The sequence below is a fragment of the Thamnophis elegans genome, chromosome 3 (genome assembly GCF_009769535.1).
Source record: "Thamnophis elegans isolate rThaEle1 chromosome 3, rThaEle1.pri, whole genome shotgun sequence".
Taxonomy (NCBI): domain Eukaryota; kingdom Metazoa; phylum Chordata; class Lepidosauria; order Squamata; family Colubridae; genus Thamnophis; species Thamnophis elegans.
The window spans coordinates 33,911,551-33,932,372 of NC_045543.1; the positions used below are offsets into that span (position 1 = coordinate 33,911,551).

At 40.3% G+C, this 20,822-nt stretch overlaps 1 protein-coding gene across 2 annotated transcripts in view; it reads right to left on the reverse strand.

Moving 5' to 3' along the window:
* LOC116505285 (lanosterol synthase-like) overlaps positions 1–20,822 on the reverse strand; it is a 40,634-nt gene that overhangs the window by 15,932 nt on the left and 3,880 nt on the right. For both annotated transcript variants that reach the window (XM_032212444.1, XM_032212443.1), the window contains exons 4-13: positions 18,972–19,093; positions 16,040–16,136; positions 14,981–15,116; positions 12,109–12,217; positions 11,069–11,187; positions 10,080–10,177; positions 8,391–8,418; positions 2,497–2,553; positions 1,632–1,703; positions 982–1,032 (exon numbers count right to left, since the gene is read on the reverse strand). In XM_032212444.1, the coding sequence (XP_032068335.1) occupies positions 982–1,032; positions 1,632–1,703; positions 2,497–2,553; positions 8,391–8,418; positions 10,080–10,177; positions 11,069–11,187; positions 12,109–12,217; positions 14,981–15,116; positions 16,040–16,136; positions 18,972–19,093 (889 nt within the window). The remainder of the gene's footprint in view (positions 1–981; positions 1,033–1,631; positions 1,704–2,496; positions 2,554–8,390; positions 8,419–10,079; positions 10,178–11,068; positions 11,188–12,108; positions 12,218–14,980; positions 15,117–16,039; positions 16,137–18,971; positions 19,094–20,822) is intronic.

Genomic DNA, 20,822 nt, shown 5'->3' on the forward strand with positions numbered 1-20,822 from the left:
AAGGTAACCTTGAGAAATATATGTCATAAAACAAAAAGAGAAAAAAACAAGAATGTATGCTTACATGAGTATTAATTGAATTCAAAATAACCAATACAAAAGATGTACATTGAGATTATAAAGGAAAAGTCAAAGAGTTGAGAGAAAGGGGACAACTAAAAACGTATGCTTGTATGCTTGGATTGAGTTGACAAGATTGTAAAAAGGAAAAATAGTAAATTACACTGCATCTATGAAGTAGTGTCAGAACAGGGAATCAAGGATGGAAAGTTGGAAAAGTGAATGGTGGTATTAGGCTCAACAATTTTTTTCCTTTTTTTCTCATTCTTATGCTCTAATTTCTCTGCCTTACTATTTCTTTCTCTCTTAAACACATTGCTTTAGCACTCAGGAAAATATTAGAAACCTCCAACTCCTTCTTGGGGTAAAAATTACCAGGCAAGATATTCTATCTGCCTCTGTTTAGCATATGTGAGCTGCAAGTCTAGATATTTGTTGACCTGAATCTAGAAGATGGGAGCAATGAAACTCTGCTTCTCTAATGATGATGCAGATTTTTGCAGCATGGCTCTGGTAGATTTATTTTAAATGCCTTGAGTGAATGAGTCCATAATGTATCATTACAATCAATTCCAATGCCACTCTCACCCTATTTTGCCCTCTGGGGAAAAGAGAACAATTCTGCCACATCTAGAAGAAAGGGAAATGCTAAAAGATGGCCCAATGTTCAGAGTGTTCACTGAACACTCTCATCCATAATCCTACAGTGTGACTGCCTCTGAGGTTAGATCATTCAGTGTACAAGCAGGAATGCAGAAGGCTCCTTCAAACAAACCCCCAAATCCACTCAACAATTACAAACCTGCTTTGCTTCTTTCACCCTTCTTATTCACCCTAGCTGTTCTGTTCTAGGGCACAGAGAAGTTTTCACAACTAATTTAAGATCTTGTTTCCACTTTCTGTCACCTTGAACAATCATACCTTGTTCATCTGACGGTAGTACTTTTCATAATTAGGTGGATTATCTGGAACCTGGAGGAGATAAAATATTATAATGATATGCATCTTGCAGGAGTAAACCACAACAAAGTTACTTAGTTCTAGCTATGGGCTTGAGGAGAGAGAACCAGTGGTTAAGGTGGTAGAATAGGAATCTGAAGATAGAGTTCAAGTCCCACCATAAGTGTGAAAGCCGCCTGGGTTATTTTGGGCCCATCACTCTCTCTCTCAGTCCAACCCACCTTACAGGATAGTTGTTGTGGGGAAAAACTTGAGCTATTTACAAAAAAACAAAAACAAAGGCAAGATATAAAAAATGAATAATAGAATGAGAATGGATAGGAGGTATCATTTCCTTTCTCCATAGTTCTATTTTCCAGATTCAGGGTGTTCATTTTTAAGAAGAGCTATGGACTTAGAATTTTTTATCCACCTATCAAGTACTTTGTAAGGATCTGGGATAGGCAGATGTTGTTGTTGGGACTATCAGAAATGGTTAGTTTGTTCTCTGATGTGATTAGTCCTTTTTACTCAAATGTTCAATAGATACAATGTCTATAGTACATAGCTCAGTGGCCGCTGGGAAAAAAATCCTTCAAATATAATCAGGGACTAGAATGTGACATTTTCACCTGTGCTATTCTGAAGTGCTGATGTGCAAGTATCAGACAGTTGTCAAATTCAGGCTTCTCATGGGCACCAGCCTTTAAATAAAAGAGTTTAATCAAGTAAAGCAAAGACATCATTTTAGATTCCAATCAATCTCTGTAATTTTTTATTTAATATTTTATTACCATTTTTTTCCATTTAGGGTTTATTGCTAGAATACTATTTACACTCAGTGCAAACCACGTGGCACGACATAACCGCGAACGTCAAAAGCGCAACGACAACACCGCGGCGCTAAAACCGCGATGTCAAAAGTGCGCCCACAACAGTGCGCCCACAACAGCGCGCCGACAGAAGCGCGATTTAACTTAAGGTAAGGTTTAGGGTTAGGTTTAGGGTTAGGTTTAGGGTAGATTTAGCGTTAGGGTTAGGGTTAGGTTTAGGGTTATTTTTAGGGTTATGCTACAGCGCGCTTCTGTCGGCGCGCTGTTGTCGGCGCGCTGTTGTCGGCGCGCTGTTGTCGCGCGGTTTTGACGGTGCGGTTTTGTCACCGCGCTTTAGTCACACACGCTTTAGTCTACCGCGGTTTTGTGGTGGAACCGCAAACCATAGCCAATATAGTTATATTAATTATATCCAGTTTAAAAATGTAAATAAAATAAGGAAGGAAAAGAAGCCAGAAGAAGGCTATTAGCATACTGAATAGATAGAGTAGAAAGTGATGTAATTTCATTTGTTTTGTTTTTCTCTCACAATTGCAATTTGAAGCTGAAAGAGCTGCTTTGGGGCAGAGTTCTTGTTTAAATTATGATATAGGAAAGTGCAGCTAGTTAACTATTCCACAAAGTTCATTAAAATTAACAAGAAAAACTTGTGAAAAGCTGTTACCTCCAGAAAAGCTTGGACAGCAAATGCTGTATCCCAAACCTGTGATCCATTGGTGCCCTAAAAGAGAAGATAAATGATGCTTTTTGAAATATACATCATGCATACTGTTTCAGCCAGCAGACTACATAAAATCAATTGCAGCTGATTTCCCTTCCAAGAGTACAGTATGCTAAGGGATACTCTTCCAGGAACCTTTCCTGTAGCACAAGGGTGTCAAACTCGCTTCATCACGGCGTTTTCATGTGACATACCAGGACTTTTTTCCCCTTCACTAAACCGGGTGAAAATGGGGCTAACACGTGATAGATGTGGCCTGTGGGCTGCGTTAGACACCCTGTTCTAGCACCAATACCTTCTACCTGGAACCTTACTGTACTCTTCAAGACAATTTCTCTCCCCTGCAATAAAAACTTCGATAGTCCTTTGCTATTTAGGAATTACTTTCTAAATGTATCCCTTTCCACACATGGGGCAACAAAAAAAGGTGTTGGTACTTACCTGATACACCTCTTCTAATAGAGTGGAGATAGCATCCATGTATGGATTTACACTTTTCCTTCTCTGATTGGACTGAGTCTGATTACTAATTAATTAATCACCTATATAACCCGTCCCTGTGAGTGATTCCACCCAGCTTACGACGAAGAAAAAGACAACAGACTCCTCGTGTTATCCAAAGATCAACTTTAGTGAACGATTCAACTCAGATCCTGACCAAAAACACCAATAAAAAAACCAACATAGACCAGCTGATCAATCACCTCCCCAGTCCTTGATGGGAAAACAGTCTCCGTGCAGGGCGGGGCTGGATGCTATCTCCACTCTATTAGAAGAGGCGTATCAGGTAAGTGACAATGCCCTTTCTCAATAGAGGTGGAGATAGCATCCAGCCCCGCCCTGCCCGGAGACTGTATGGGACATACCCAAGCTAGTCCCCATTGAGAGGGAGGAGACTGTAGGTCTACCTGTCAGCATGCACTGCTTGTAGAACTCTACGGCCAAAGGCAGCATCCACCGAAGCAAACTTGTCTAATTTATAATTACGAATAAAGGGCAAAGGGAGTGCCCACGCAGCTGCCCTGCAGATCTCTCCCAGGGAAGCCTGCGTACTCCACACCATAGTGGTGGCCGAACTCCTGGTGGCCGAACTCCTGGTTGAATGTGCCGTAATTCCTTGAGGGATCGGCTCCTGATTAGATGAATAGGCCGCAGCGATGCACTTTCTAACCCATCTGCCCATTGTAGTGACTGATACCTTTTGCACCAGGGAGGAAGATTGGAAAGAGACAAAAAGATGTTCCGTCTTTCTAAATTCCAATGTCTAGTTTATGTAGATTTGGAGAGCTCGCTGGACATCTAGGCTGTGCTACTGCTCTTCTAATGGCCTTGATGGTGATGGACAAAAGTCTGATAAAACAATTTCCTGTGCCCGATGGAACCATGTACTGGCCTTGGGTCGGAATTAAGGGTCCATCCAGTCTAAGTATCACCCTATCCACATAAAAGGTACACAATTTGTCCCTCACTGATAATGCCTGGACCTCTGATATCCTCCGAGCAGAGGTGATGGCTACTAAGAATGAGACTTTCAGGGAAAGAAATTGTAGCGGAATCGTACAGAGTGGCTCAAATGGAGACTGAGTAAGTGCAGTGAAAACCTTTCACAAATCCCACCCGGGGTATCTGTGCACCACAGGTGGTCTCAGGTTGGATGCTCCCTTTAAAAACTTCCTAACTGCTGGGTGATGGGACAATGACTGACCCGCTCCACAAGACAATAGGGTTGCCAGGGCCGCCACCTGCCTCCTAAGAGTATTGGGCGACAACTCCAGGACCTGGGGAACTGAAGCTGAAGTAGACATGATCCCCCTCACAGAACATCATTCACAAAAAATCCTCCAGGTGGTGTTATAAATGCGGTCCGGAGAGAGCCGTCTAGATGCCTGTATAGTGTCTATAACTCTAGTGGAAAAGCTGTCCAGCATTAGACCCTCCCGCTCAATCGCCAGGCAGTTAATTGGAGCCATTGGGGGTTCGGGTGGTCCAATGACCCCTGGCTGAGGAACACCCTGTCTGGCGGGATCCTCCAGGGCTTCTCCAAGGACAATGTCTGGAGACCTGCAAACCATGACCGGCGCGGCCAATGCGGGGCAATGTGGATGATCTCCGCCCTGGACGAAATGATCTTGTGCATGACAATAGCGGAAGTGGTGGGAAGGCATACAGTAACCCCAGAGGCCAGGGCCAGCAGAGGGTGTCCATCCCCTCTGCACCTGTCATGGGGAATCTCGTGAGGAATGTTTGGCTGGAGAGGTGAACAGGTCCATGACTAGAACCCCGAACCGGCATGTAATCTTCTGGAAGAGAGAAGGGTGCAATTTCCACTCTGCCTGATACAGGGTAGAGCGACTCAGCCAGTCTGCCCCCATATTGTCAATCCCTGAAATGTGCTCAGCAGTAATGGACAGGAGGTTAACCTCCGCCCAGTGACCCAGCTCGCTCGCCTCCTTCATCAGCTGTCTTGACCTGGTACCCACCCACCCTGTCTGTTTACATGAGCCTTGGCTATAATGTTATCGGTTAGACAAGGTCATGGATGCCCTTGATCAAGTCTACGAAACACAGGAGGGCGAGACAGATGGCCCTGAGCTCAAGGAGGTTAATACTCAAGGTACCCTCTTCCTCCGTTCACCTGCCTTCTGCAATATGTGCCTCCAGGTGGGCACCCCAACCTCTAAGACTCGCATCAGTGGTGATTGTGATTCTGTCTTCTACCCCAAAATGGCACCCCCTGGAGATAGCAGGGGACCTCCAAAAACTCAAGTAGAGCAGCACCTCACCAGGCAAGGTGACTGTTATCAGGGAAGTGCTCCTCCATTCCTTTTGGAAGGGCAGGAGGAACCATTGCAACTCCCTGGTGTGTAGTCTGGTCCAAGGGACAATTGAAATGTCTGAAACCATTTTCCCTAGCAATTTTGGTAAGATAGCTAGCGGCACCTTCCGTTCCCTTTCCACCTGAGACACCAGTTGGCGGAGACTGTCTTGTCTCTCCTAAGAGATGAAAACTTGGGCCGCCTTCGTGTCAATCCAAGCCCCTAGGTGCAAAATGCGAGTGGTGGGTGTAAAGTGACTCTTGGTCCAATTGATGGAAAACATGGGATTGGAGCATCCGAACAGTGGTGTCAAGATCCCTTGTGGCCCCATCCCTAGAAGGTGATAATAACAAAATATCATCCAGATAAGACATAATCCTAATGGGCACTGTTCTCAAATGGGCCGTCAGGGCGACTAAAACCTTAGTGAAAGCCCGGGGGCAGATGATAGGCTGAATGGCAAGGCCCTGTACTGGTAATGACAGCTGTCATAACAAAAACGTAGGGAGCGACAGTGGTTCTGGAGGATAGATATATGTAAATATGCCTCTGTCAGATCTATAGAGGTAAGATAGTCCCCTTGCTGGACCCCCTCTAAAATTGACTGCAAGGAGTGCATTTTAAAGCGCCGGTATTTCAAGTATTTATTAAGACATTTAAAATCCAAAATAGCCCTCCAACCCCCTAAGGACTTGGGGATAACAAATAAACAGAATAAAAACCCTGATGACATTGGTCGTCCGGCACTGGTTGGATGGCCTTGATGTCCAAAAGGTGCCGGATGGCCGAGGTCATCAAGAGTTGTCGCTGCTGGAGGAGCCAACGTCACAACGATATGGTTGTGTAGCCTTGATGCGCTGAGACCGCGGGCAATACTTTTGCTTCTGGGTGGTCCAAACGGACCTAAACTATCCCAAAGAGACGGTGAACAGGAAGGATACATCTTGCTGATCTCGGGGAAAGGAAAGGAAAAGGAAAGAGAAAGTGTGATCATCTGGTGAATCTTTTCTGTTTTGAAAAAGATTGCCCAAAAGAACTTCTTTTTTATGCTAAATTAAATCCTTAAGCAGAAGAAGTAAGCGGTGGAATTGATCTCCATTGGATTGTTTTGGTTAGTATGCTTTTCTTTTTTTAATTACACTTTGTGGATTGAAGTGCTCACAACTTTTTTTTCTCTCTCCCCTTTTCTTAAACTGAACGGACCGGTTTTTCTTCTTCGACTTTTTCGTGCTTTATTTTTTTCAATTTAAGGATTAAAATCTCAGTCTCTACGCTAACAAAAATCGTCTATTATTTGCTATTAAACTCCATTTAAGAACTTTGTCCCTCCTAAATCTGAGACAACACAAGAAAGTGAAAGGAAAATACTTGAATTCTGCTGCTCGGAGGCTATAGGCTAGAGTTTTTTTGAAACTACGCATTTATTCCTGTTTCTCCTTTGATCTCACCGTCTTTGTGCTGGAGGCTGGTTGGCCACCAGGAGGCACCTGAGCCTTGGACCAGTGGGGAGGAGACAAGGAAGAGTGAGCCAGAGGCCAGTAGTGAGTTGTTCCTGGATGTACACCATCGAAGAGCTACTAGGCGTCAGGAACAATTACGCAATTACAGGAGGTAATTGCGCTCAGCTGGTGGTCATTAGGCTCCTCTCCAGACTATAAAAAGCTACTTGTGCACATGCCCCTCTTTGCAGAAGTCAACACAGAATCGAATGTCGGAGAACTTTGTGCGAGCTTGTTAGGCTGGATTGCTGCCAAGCCTTATCTGTCTTTAAAGCTGCCCAAGCTTGTCTGTGCTGGGTTGCTGCCAAAGACCTGTTTGTCTGCTAATTAAATGCCGTAATTTATCTCTGGCTCAGAGTATGCTTTGGTGTGGAACGAGTGGGGTCAGAATATATAAAGTCTTGAAAGCTAGAGTGGCAGTAATTTACAATTTGGAAACATGGATCAATTTTCAGAAGAGGAAACTTTAATCTTGCAAAAGATTTGGGGTGCAATTCAAAACTTATTGGAGGTAGTAACTGGGAGAATGGAGAAGAAGATAGAGTTTATATTAGGAAAAAATGATGGAGATGGAGCCCCAAAAACTGAAGAGAAAAATGAATACAAAGATAAGAAAACTAATGATTTGATTTCTGAAGCGAAAGTGGTTGAAAGCGAAAAAATGGGAGTATGGAAAAGGGAATTTGATGGTCAGGAGTCAAAACTTACTTTATCACTTTTACCTTCTCATACTTAATGGCTGGGAGTGTGGGTGGGGTAGGAATTTATTAGAAGAAGAGAAACAGTTCTCTACCTCCCTAATACCAACTTCCTCTTTGGAAATGAACTTTATATAGTCGCTCATGCCCAGTCACATCCTGGTTTGACTACTCAATGCACTCCATTTGAAAACTAACTGGAAGCTTTAATTAGTCTAGAATGTAGCAACAGTACAGACAGCGATGGGCATGCCCATCTCTAAAGCTTCTGCTTTACAAGCTGCACTTGTTGTTTGTTTCCAGGTGTGATTTAAGCTGTTGTTACATATAAAGCACTACTTGGCATAGGGCTTGCTTGGTCCAGGGACTGCCTGTCTCTCCTCGCTTTTGCCTGGCAGATTTGTTCCTGCAGGGTTGGCATGGTGTAGGTTCCTTGGATTAAACAATGACATCTATTGGGATTCTAGAGTTAGATCTTCCCAGTGGCAGCATCTACCCTCTGGGAACAGATCCCACCAAGATCCAAATGGCCCCCACTCTGCTATTGTTTGAAAGAGCTAGGAAGACTTGGCTTTTCACTCAGGTCTTTGACTTGAAGGACCCTTCACTTCATCATGCTTGCCATCTTTTTAAAATTGATTTTATTGTACATTTTTATTGTTATGAGTCACTCAAAGTTGATAGTAGCAAGATGACAAAAAATTAATAAATTACTATTGTTACTGTTAATTTTAAGCAGAGCTCTTGGCAGAGTCTACAGTAGTCATTACCCGGTGAGACGGGTTCAGACCTCAGCAAAATAAAAACATGCCAGGAATGATTACCTGCATCTTCATGCCATCCAGACCCAGCCTGCAAGAAAAGCAAAAGCAAGCATGAGAGGCATGGCAAAGAAGAAACAGGTAAGGGACCTGTAAGTTTCACTATCATAAACATATTTATTTATCATAAACAGTGAGCCATGAGTAGCATGAACATTGGGCTTCTAGTCATTCCTGGAAAGGCCTTTTGAATAAGAGACAATGGCTAAATTAGGACTGGATGTGAGGAAGGAGGCAGGCAGGCTAGATGACCCACCCTTATACTTATTGGCCTATCGCTAAAACGCTGCAGTGATTTCCTAGAGGAGTGAGTCACAACACAAATGGAAGGGGAAAAAATGACTTTGTAAGATTTTCTACCTGGAACTTTAATGTGTACTTCTCATCTCAGGATATCTCTCCCCTACAATAGATAGTCTTTGACTTACAACTGTTTCAAGTAGTTTAATAAAATGCAGTTAAAAACACTATACAAGCCCTCATTAAGAAATTATATTTACATACACACCAGGAACAGGAAGAGAGCAGATAGAGGTAAATCCTAGAATGGCAGGAAATGCATCACAAAACAATAGAGATGAATGCTAGAGAGGAATAAAGCTGCACACAAGGCAGACATAACACCTGTAACATCTTCCTCTTTTCATATTAACAACGCACAACATTGTAAAAGTTCAGATGAGAACCAACACTTTCTACAGATTTAGTCTATCAGGTGGTTGCGAACATCTGCTACTACGGTTGAAGACTGGCCCTCTTGTGCAGACTGGCTCTCTTTGTACCAAGAGCTTCTCTGACCTCAGGGAGGCCGCTGGGCTCTTCTCACCACTTACTGGGGCAACCAGTGTTTGACTGCTGTTGGGTATACTGGTCACTCAGAACTCTCATCAACATTGGTCTGAGGCATCATCACTGTGCATTTCTTATTGTCAGTGGGTAAATGTGGTGTGGGAATACCAGGTGCATCTGGCCTGTCCACTGGATATGGAAAATCTGACTGTTCAGCCACAAGCAAATCCAATTGGAGCCACAATTTCCATTGCTAAGCAAGATGGTTGCTAGGTGACTCATGCCAGATTCTATGATCTTTTTGCCATGGATGTTAAGTAAATCACTGCAATTGTGAAGTGAATCAAGAGACCCTTACATGAATCAGCTCCTTCCATTGACTTTGCTTGTTGGAAGCTGTCTGGGAAGGTTACAAATAGCGACCACGTGACCCTGGGATGATGTAACTGTCATAAATACATGCCAGTTGCCAAGTGCCCAAATTTTAATCATGTGGGGATGTTATGAAGTGTAAGCATGAGGACTGGTTGTAGATCACTTTTCAGTGCCGTTGTAACTTCATAGGGTCACTAAACAAGTGGTTGTAAGTCGAGGACTACCTGTATAACCTTAGATAATCCATCTATATTTTGGAATTACTTTCTAAATGTATTTTGGAGTACATATGGTATCTTCTAAAGGATAGTAGGCAGTATTTAAGAGCCATGTTGCACTTTCAAACTACATAACAGCTTTCATAACATGGTATCTTTTAGCTGTGTTGCACCAGACTAGAATTTACACTTTGCAAAGTCAACTCCCAAAATACCTAACCAGAATTGCTAATTCTATAGTTCAACATATCAGGAAGATTCCAGGTTAAAAAAGTTTGCTGGACAAGTTTGGATTTCAACAAAGCCTTACCAGAGATAGTCCGAGATTCTAGAAACGTGTCCCTGGAATGCGGGAGACTTCTCTCCTTCGACATGCCAGCGTACGAACATGTTAATTGTTTTAGACATCTACAAAGGCAAAGAAAAAACTATTATTTTCCTCCTAAAGTCTAAAGTCATCTGAGAGTAATAGCTGTGCTCTTCACAAATGTAGCTCTTCATCATTTCAGAAACTCCTGAGAAAAGCAGTATCTTCTGTTTAACTGTAGACACAGATGAGAAATATTTAAAAGTACAACCTTTTTCATAAAAATCAAAGGAATATTAACTACTGAGTAAACTACTGAAGTTTGCAGATGATACAACAGTGATTGGTCTCATTCAAGACAATGATGAAACCACATACAAATGAGAGGTTGAACAACTAGCCTTGTAGTTCGACCAGAACAACCTGGAACTGAACACACTCAAAACCATAGAAATAGACTTTAGGAGAAACCCTACCATACTACCACCTCTTACAGTACTAGACAACACAGTATCAACAGTAGAGCCCTTCAAATTTCTAGGTTCTATCATATCTCAAAACCTAAAATGGACACCTAACATCAAAAACGTCATCAAAAAAGCACAGCAAAGAATCTTCTTCTTGCACCAACTCAACAAGCTCAAACTGCCCAAGGAGCTGCTGATACAGTTCTATAGAGGAATTATTGAGTCTGTCATCTGCACCTCTATAACTGCCTGGTTCAGTTCTGCAACCAAGGAGAAAACTCCACCCCCACCAATACTGGCAGGGCAAGCTGCTGAATATAAACAGGGAGCAAACCCTACACTCCCCAGCACTCATGATGGTACTTGTTGAGTAATGAAACTTGGTTGCGAACAAAAACAAAAAACACAACCCAAGCTCAGACAGCACCAAGGATACCACAAACAATGGTGCCACTGATTTTGTGCAGAGCAATTTATGATACAATACAGTGTTATTGAGTTAATTGATACTTAAAAATTACTTACAGAGCCAATGCTGATGAACTTGGTAAATTGGTCATCAGCCTTGATATGATCATATAATTCCTCCACGGCTCGCTGTCTCAATTTTTTGATGTGAAATTGCTCATAGATATTGGCTATTGCTGGAATAGAAGCAGAAAGAGACCTATGGAAGACTCAGTTTACCTTCTGAAAAATCAGAAGCAAATACAACAGAAACTGTATTCAATCAATTTGCATATGATTTGCACAATCAATATGATTTGCACAATGAACCCAGCATGTTTCCAATTCAAGCTGCAACTGGGAAACACATCTAATTTCCATTTAACATATTGCTCCAGGCAAACCATGTCTAGTTTTTACACCTTTCTTAATCTTCATTCCCACTCCCCCCAACAAAGGCTTTGGTTTATAGCTTTGCCATTTCCTGTTAAATGTATAGGTAATCTTCAGGAAATGATGGCAATTGGGACTGAAATTTATATTGCGAAGCAATGTGATCATAAAGACTAAATCACATGACTACATCACTTAGCAATAGCAATCCCTGTGGTCCCTATTGCGGTTGTTAAACAAGGATCATGAATTTTTAAGTTAGTACTTCCTTGCAACTTCCTGCCAACGTCCATTAATCAAGATCAGTGGGGAAACCAGCAGAAAGTTGCAAGTCCCAGGTGCTCCCAAGGCAGGTAGATAAGTGGCTGCTGCCAGGTGGTAGAGAAAGGGAGTGAACAGGTGGTCAGGAAGGAGTGGCACAAATGCAGTATGGCTTGGGATGGCTGCTGCCATGGGAGAGGATGTGCAACGGTATGCGAGTGACTAAGGAGGGTGCTGTCAGATAGGAGAATAATATATCTGTTACTATCACTGTCATTTGGGGGAACCATTAGATAGAATGAAATGTTAGGAAAAACACCTGTTAGGCTTATCTTCCTTATATTCTGAGGATCCTTTTGGAATTACAAAGATGTTTCCTTGGCAGCGTTTTTTATTCTGCAGTAAAATGGAATCTAGCAAGAACAAATGAGGGGGGCCCTTCGGCAAGAAGCAGGTTTACATACCATAGATAACGGTCAGTAGCCAACTATGTGGTGTGTATAAATCCCCAGAAGCAATATTATTTTTTTGTGCTGGCCAGTCAATACTGTCGTAGTCTTGTACGTAGAGTTCCTACAAAAGAAACCCAGAAGAATAAAGAATTAGCATTTGAAGATCCACAAGAAATCTCAGTGGGTTTTGAACAGACAAAACTGTTACTTAAGGAACATGCCAGAAGCGCTGACTTCCAAAAGGCCTTTAGAGAGATTTCACCATGAGACCAGAAAAAAACAATTGTGCCTGCCCAATATTTATTTAATATCGTATCCTAAAAAAGATTGGACAACCACTTGTCTGAAATGTTATAGTTTCCTGTTTGAGTAGGGGGCTGGACTAGTCCCACTCACTCCAAGAGAAGAGCCTTTAACAGATTAACAAAGTTGGAAAGGACCTTGCAGGCCATCTAGTCCAACCTCCTGACCAAGCAGGAGACCCTACATCTGCTTCTACCTAGGATCGAACTCACAACCTCCTGATTGTGAGACGAGAGCTCCACCTCTAGGCCACAGCAAACCGAGTTCCCATGTGCAATAATTTCTTTGGCAGGATCTAGGAGAAGAGCCTTCTCTGTTGTGGCTCCCGACATTTGGCAGATTCTTCCATTGAAGGTAAGGTTGGCCCCATATTCCTGGCCTCCCAGAAGAGCCTTAAAACCTGGCTCTGTTGGCTGGCCTAGGGCTCCAATAAGGGTGCTTAATGCTGGGGCTGACTATGCAGAGAGAATATCCCCACCATGTCATATGTCCTCTTGGTTTTTTATCTGTATTTAATCTTTCTTACTTTTAAAATTGTTTTGTATTATCTTTTTATTATGCTGTAAGTCATCCAGACTTACTTTTACAGTGAGATGAGTGTCACATACGTTTCATAAGTACATTTAATAAATAAATTAGATTATCCCACTGTAATGCCCTTCCACCTGCTCTTTTCAACAGCCAATTTAGCAACACCTCTAAAATATAAGTCAGGGAGAAACAGAAGCTATGGGCCAGGTCCTGCTGTGCTGCCTCTTGGTGGAGATATCTGGACTACAGGTAGTCTTAAACCATTTGTTTAGTGACCATTCAAAATTACAATGGTACTGAAAAAAGTGACTTATAACTTTCACATTTACGACTGAATCAGCATCTCCATGGTCATGTGATCAAAATTCAACTTCTTAACAACTGGCATGTATTTATGACAGTTGCACTGTCCAAGGGTCATGTGATCACCATTTGTTACTTTCCCAGCTGGCTTCAAATAAATAATCAATGGGGAAGTGAGGTTCGTTTAACAACCACATGATTCCAAAGTGTGGAAGGGTTAGCTGGCATCCACAAAGGAAAACTTTCTAAGGAATGAGTCACAGTTCTGCTGTGCACTGACTTAACGGAGAGAAGCTAAAACCTTTGGTGATCGGTAAATTGGCAAAGCCATCCTCATTCAAGAACCTGCAGCCCAAAGACCTTCCCGTCACCTGGAAATCTTAACAAATCTACATGGATGACTGATGCCCTATTTGAGGAGGGGATAAGTGGTATTGACTGAGAAATGAAGAAGAAGAAATGGCCCATTCTTCTGGACAATTGTCCTAGCCATCCCCAAGTGAATCATCCTACAAACTGAAAAATTTGCCTCCAAACACTACATCAAAACTTCAACCTCTTGACAAGGCATAATCAAAACATTCCACTGTAAATGCACTACTGAGCCCAGCTTCTGCAGTGGGTCAATGCTAACATCCAAACCTATGGTTCGTCTGCAGAAGCAAATCCCTGACCCTGATTCAGAAGCAATTTTCCAATCAGTACTGACTGAGGTACAACCCAGTGGAAAAGTGCTGGAAGGAACTGATGAAGCAAAAGAATTAAATGAGGATAATAAAACTGCAGATATTCCAAAAGAAGATGATGTCAGTCATTTGATAATGCAATTAAAGTCATTTGCCATGGAAAATTGCCTAGATATAGTGAGTGGTATGGCCAGCATTCAGAGTGCTTTCTCCACTTACCTTCATAACATGAATAAGAAACAGACTAAAATTGACTCTTTTTTTCATGAGAAAATAATACATACATAAATGTATTGATTTTGTATGATGCAGTATTGTATGAATGATTTTACTATGTTTTCATTATGTGTGTTTCTGTAAAGTAAAATGAGGCATGTGTACATATCAGTACAGTTGTTCAGTATGCTGGCCACTTTCATTCAGTCCCTTGGGTCAATTTTCAGAGGTTTTATTCTATTTTATGAACAGAGAATTACAAGCTTAAATAGTAAGGCTGTGCATTCTTTGAAAACTATTTGGAAATATGTTTTGGAATATGAAAGAGCACAAGCACAGCTTCTCTTTAAAGCAGCACTAAATACAGGGGTGCTTTAATGAGCTGAATTGTGGAAGGCTGAAAAATGTAGCTGCTTTAAAATGATGCCTTAATCCCATGCATTTCATAATACCGCTTTGAAATAATTTTTGAAGCATGTACATCTCTTCTAAATTGGTTTGAAATATATGTATGTATGTATGTGTGTGTGTATGTATGTATGTATGTGTATGTATGTGTATGTATGTGTATGTATGTGTATGTATGTGTATGCATGTGTATGTATGTGTATGTATGTGTATGTATATATTTATTTATATATTTATATATTTATATATTATATATTTATATATAATAGCAAAAAGTTGGGGTGGGGGTCAAAAGGCATTTTCCTATATTTCAATTTTGGAATCCTTTGGGGACTGGGAAACTGAAAATTGGCCCAACCCTACATCTTAAACAAGATTAGAGATTCCATTAATTGAAAGCCATTGGACTAATAGGAAAGCTATGCTTTGGCAACTACCCGTCGAAGGCTCAAGATAAGTTCATCTTCTTCTGCAGTGAGGCGGACAGCATAGCAGTAGGCCATTGGCAGGTAAACCTGGCGGCAATGACACCAAAGTGTGGAAGGGTTAGCTGGCATCCATGAAGGAAACAACCTATTGTGAAGTGGAAAGAAGGGAAAAGCTCGTAACAGTGGACAGTTGCCTGCAAAGACAATGTAACAAGACAATGTGACTGAAGGAAATGCAAAAAGATCATGACAACAAAACATGGAGTGGCTGCCTAAACACACTTCATCCAGCAGGCTTTGAAAAATTGGCCACTGGCATGCCCATCTCTAGCAATTATCAGACCTCAAAGAGTCTCCATGAAGTTGTTCAGTGTATAAATAATTTCACCTTTGGGGACAGTATCAAAAATACTGGAATCAGGTTGTACTCTTTTAGTCTTAGATGAAAACTGTGATATAGTGACCCTTTTTACTCTGCTACTCTAATTGGTAGACAAGTTTAGAAAGCCATTTGGTAGTGCTTAAAGCACCATACACTCCTTGTGGGGAGGGGGTATTAGATTCTAATCTTAAACATTGAGGTGAATTTTTAAAAGTAAATATAGGAAATTTCTCCTCAGCTTGTAGAAAAGAAAACAGAAGAGAAAGTAAAGGAGGACATTCAAGAGCCCAGGGAAAAAATCCTCATACTAAATACTGAAACAGATTCCATTAATAATGTGACTTCTTCAGTCTCACCATGAAAATACAACTAAGAATTCATTGTGAAGCTTTCCCTATACCTCTTACCTCATAAATAAATTTTCAGCAGTTTAAACTTACAAGTGGTCTGTTTTGGAAGGAGATAGGGGGGATAATCTGGAACATGGGTTGAAATATAATAAACTGATATGAATGAATAGGAAATTAACTGACTTGCAAAGAGCATGTGCAAATTCTAATAAACCTTTGTGTCTTGGAAGGGCGGATGGTAAACAGGGTTGGGAATTTTTTGGGTCAAGTGCATCCATCCATATAACGAACACAGACAGAAGCTGGGTATAATTTTCTTGATGATGATTTACACACCACATCTCAGGAAGCAACGTATTCATTCCTTCCCAACTGTAGACATTCAAGACAGCCAGCCAAAATTTACCCCAGGAAGGGACTCCTACAGCACCACCTGAAGAATTCCAAAACAGAATAATAATCAAAACAGCTGACAACTTTATAAAACATAAACAGTTCATAGTTATTACAGAGGAAAAGAAAGGGGAGAAATGATCTATTTAAGAGCTACAGTTCTCCTTTTTCCCTCCGCCTATGTGGTGTGTCTTGCCTTCTCACTCCCGAAAAGACACTGCTACCAAATAGTCTGGCCTCATCCTTCCTCTTTTTCCCTTAGCCCTGTTCATAACAACAGTTTTATATGAGTCATTCTTTACAGATAGACTTTTCATATCTCCTGAAGTTTCTGGCCAGGAAAATGTACAACATACAGTAGAAAACAAAAAGTAAAAGAGTGGCTTCAATTTATTCAGTCAGAGAGAAAGCAAGAAGAGCTAATGAGTAACTTTTTACCTCCCATAGAACTAATACAAATACCTACTATTCATTGGACTTGGAGCAGACTAGAAGAACAAATCTACTCACAAGGCTAAGTAAAACAGGGAACTCTTAGGAAAGAAGAGATGGTGCTTCCTACTTAAAGACTTCCTAGGTATCAGATCCCTAAAAGTGATACATTTGGGAGGAGGGGAGCCTCGGAGTTAAATCATTAGCCACATCTAAAACAACTGAGTTTTACAACTTTACAACTGGTTTCCTGTCTCCGGGAGACTGAAGGTCCCACCATCTCTCGAGGGATGTTTATGGTAGCCATGTAGGATATATAACTTTGATGTCTAACTAGAGATAGCCATGGGAACGTGTGCTTTATTGACTCCCAGGGCAGAAGAGTTAAGGAAGTATCTTCACACTTGTATATAGGTCAGAATCTGCATTCCAACAAACGGGAGGGGTCATTATCAGCTTAATCCCATTTGCATGGCCTAAAGGTTTTTAGGTGCTGCTTTGCTTCTAATGGTTTCCATCCTGCTTGATTAAAAATTCCTTTTGAAATAATCAGTTTCAAGAGTCTTTACTTTCTCAAGTTAGGAGAGGAGCCATTACACTAGGAAAATTGAACAATGTAAGTAACATTTAATTCACAAGTGGTCACATAATCATTCCCATTTCCTGCAAATAGCAAACTATTAATCAATGAACAGCATGAGGCATGTTAATTACTGAGCAGCTTCAATCAAGCTGAGAATATCATCTGAAAACCAGAGGAACCTCTTAGCTAGATATTTAGAAAAGGAGGCAGGTTGGCATCAAGCTGATCTTTTTTTCTTCTCCTAGATTTTCATAATAACAAACATGATCAAGGAGAATCAAGAATGCACTGAAAAATCTAAAGTAAAAATGTAATATTCCCCCTCAAGTCCTCCTGAACATGGGAAAGCTCAAAACAATGAAATAGGAAATGTATTTGCTACATGTTTAAGTCTTTGGCATCAGCAAATTAAAATGAATGCCAACTGGATATTTTCAGCCAGTTGACCATACTGTTTACTACTCAGGACACAAAAACAAAGAAACTGCATTTTTTTCATAATCAGGAAGGATCTAGTGAAAGTAGTATTTGGGCATAATGTAGCAATGTTCAAATATTAGCCATTACACTTCCTGTACAACCTTTTAATATGAAGGTTATCCAAGTATATTCTCCAACCACTGAGGCAGAAAAAGAGGAAATTTTATGGTCCAGTGTTTGGATCAACTTGTCCAATTTTATGGACAAGTTTTATGATCCAGTTTAACGTGAAATCAGTAGAATATGCAAACAAAATGTGCTATTTGGAGATTGGAATGTCAATGGTGGAAATCATGATGAAGAAAATATAGTTGGACTATACGGCTTAGGAAACTGAACTGGAACTGTCAGGACCAGAAAGACAGGACCAGAAAGACAGGACCACACATGAAGTTCCAATTAAACTGATTTATTACAATTCATGCTTATGCAGAGGAATTTACTCAACTAAACTTTAGCACTATTTTGACACTAGATAAAGTCAACGGAATTCAAGACAAGTTGGATTTTGTCTGTTTGTGATTATGTAAACACTCTAGGCTGATTCCTCTTTTGACTTGCCTCCAAGTTCTGCCACTCCTCCTTCAAGAACAGAACAATGTATCAGTTTCTGGCAATCTAATTACTTCACTGCTATCAAAATCTTCAAACAACTAAAGTGTTGGACATCATAGAAAATGAATACAAAAATGAAAATAACTATGCTATTGGCAGAAGCATGTGGAAGACTCAGCTACAAGAGCAAAAATGTGGCCAGACACTGACTATGGAACAGATCATGAACTGTTCATGTACAAGTTCCAAACTAACCTAAAGCATAAGAACAAAGCCAACTTGTTTCTATGATACAATCTTGAGCATATATCCACCATTTTCAAGGAGCTTGTCAGGAATTGCTTGGAAGCCCTGAACCTAATTTGACAGAGGATCAGAGGAAATGAGGAATAATATCAGAGAAATTGTTAAGAATAAATGTGAAAAAAGACTGCCAAAAATAGACTAAAGAACACTACATGTCAGAATAAGAGGTGGAAATTGCCAAAAAGAAAACAGAAACTAAAGTAAATATAGGCAAAGATCTCAGGAAGCAACCTAATAAAGAGTTTCAGAAAGCTGTTACAAATGACAAGAAGTGGCATTGACACTAATAAAGACACTGAAGACAGGAAGACCTGAAGGGCCAGAATAGGGATAAATATTTCTAAAGACAGTGTACCAATATGGTCACTAAGAGATGAAATCAACTTAATCCATAAACACATAAACCATAATTTGTGATTATTCTGTAAGCAGAGTGTCCTTTTTTTCCAAAGGCATCAAATGATGGTAAAATAAAAAATAAAAGCCACATTTATTTCCAGGCTCCAGCTGGTCATTCACCTTTGCTATGGAGGTTATTTCGAGCCTTCACTAAATCTGGATCATCAGCGCTGACTCCAAGAATACGCATGGCCGTGTAGTTCAGAGCAGTAGAAAATACCTTAGACAAGTCCTCAATGTGTCTAACAGACAACAAACAAGAAAAGTGTTAGGTAGATGGGTTCACACAAGAAAACCCAACTGTACTTCAAGTTCTGTGAATTTTTAAGAACTGATTAAACCAAAGAAGGCAAAATAAAAGAGCATGGAGTAATTTTATTACAACTTGACTAACAATGGCTATATTTTAGAGTTTTATTTTAAATGCATAAAAGAGAAATATAATGCTGCAGATTGAGATTAGGTAGAATTACAGTTTGCTTGCAGAATCAATTCACCAGAAATAGGAAAAATTAATACTGTAATCCCTAAGCATTCAAATGATAAATCAGAGAAGTAAAGCTTAATGAGCACTAGTGGTAACAACTCTATGGATTTGTTTCCTATTCATCCAAGCCATATAAACATTAGGAATATCGTGTTATCTGGGCTGTTTTGAGTTTCTTTCTCTCTTCTATTAATTAAACATTCCACCTTCTAGACAATGTGGAAGACAAAAGACAATGTCTTTTAGACAGAAAGTCATTCCTCAACCTCATTTGTGAAAGGAAGCTATTAGCGCATTTTAACAATGCAATAAATCTAAAATTTCTTTCCAAGAAATATAACTATAGGAAGGATAGCTTTAAAAAGAAAACAAAGAAGTCTGGACATTTCACTATCTATAGCTACAATTAATGTATCTGTTAGAAGAAGCATTGGAAACAACTGCAGGAACCAGCCAGGAGTTCCCAGCCCATAGGTGGGTAGGAAACATTTTAAAGTAACTCCACCTTAATTGATCTGCTATGAATTTGTCTGGAAGTTATTTTTATAGTTTTCAAGACTACACATTAAACTAGCATTAAGAAGTCTTCCTGAAATTCATATCATTTTCATTTGCTGAGTTTTCAAACTTTGTGGGGTTTAAGAAGCATAAATAGGACTAAGCAACAGAATTTCCACCTATTCCAAACAAAGCCACTGTCTGTTCTAAGCCCTTCCCCCATTCTCCCACTTTTTTTCCTACCAAAGTCATTCGCTCTGCCTTTATTTTATACCATTTTGGTAATAAAATCATAGTGATGGAAGGAACCTCAGAAGTCTTCTAGTCCAACCCTCTGCTCGAGGCAGAAGCCTTATGCTATCCCAGTCAAATGATTGTCTAGTTTATCCCCTCTTGGCTTCATAAAAAATCTGTCAATCGTGACGCTAGAATTACTGAACAGTTATTAAGAAAGTAGTGTTTTATGTAAAGGGAAATCTATACTTATATTTAAATTAGTGTAGATTATGACAGGACAAATGTTATTAATAAACACAGGTGTGAACTATGTTGGAGCCCCCAAATTAATAAAAATTAGTCAACATGACAAAAGACATATATTAGATACAAAACAGAGTAAGCTACAGGCCATTGCAATAGCAGATAAATTGGATAAAACAAAGTATTGGCAGGGAAGGAAATAAGAGATAAAAAGCACAGATTATGCACAAGATTTTTTGGTTCAAGTTGATGTCTTGTATATTTCCTAGAGATAGAAAAATGTTTGAAATAACTATACAGATAATTCTCAACTAACAACCATTTGTTTAGTAATCATTCAGAGTTACAGAAGAACTGAAAAAAGTGACTTATAACCATTTTTCACACTTATGACTATTGCAGTTTCCCTGTGGTCACATGATCAAAATTCAGATGTTTGGCAACTGACTTATATTTATGATAGTTGCAGTATGCCAAGACTGAGAAAGATTCTCCAAGGTTTCATA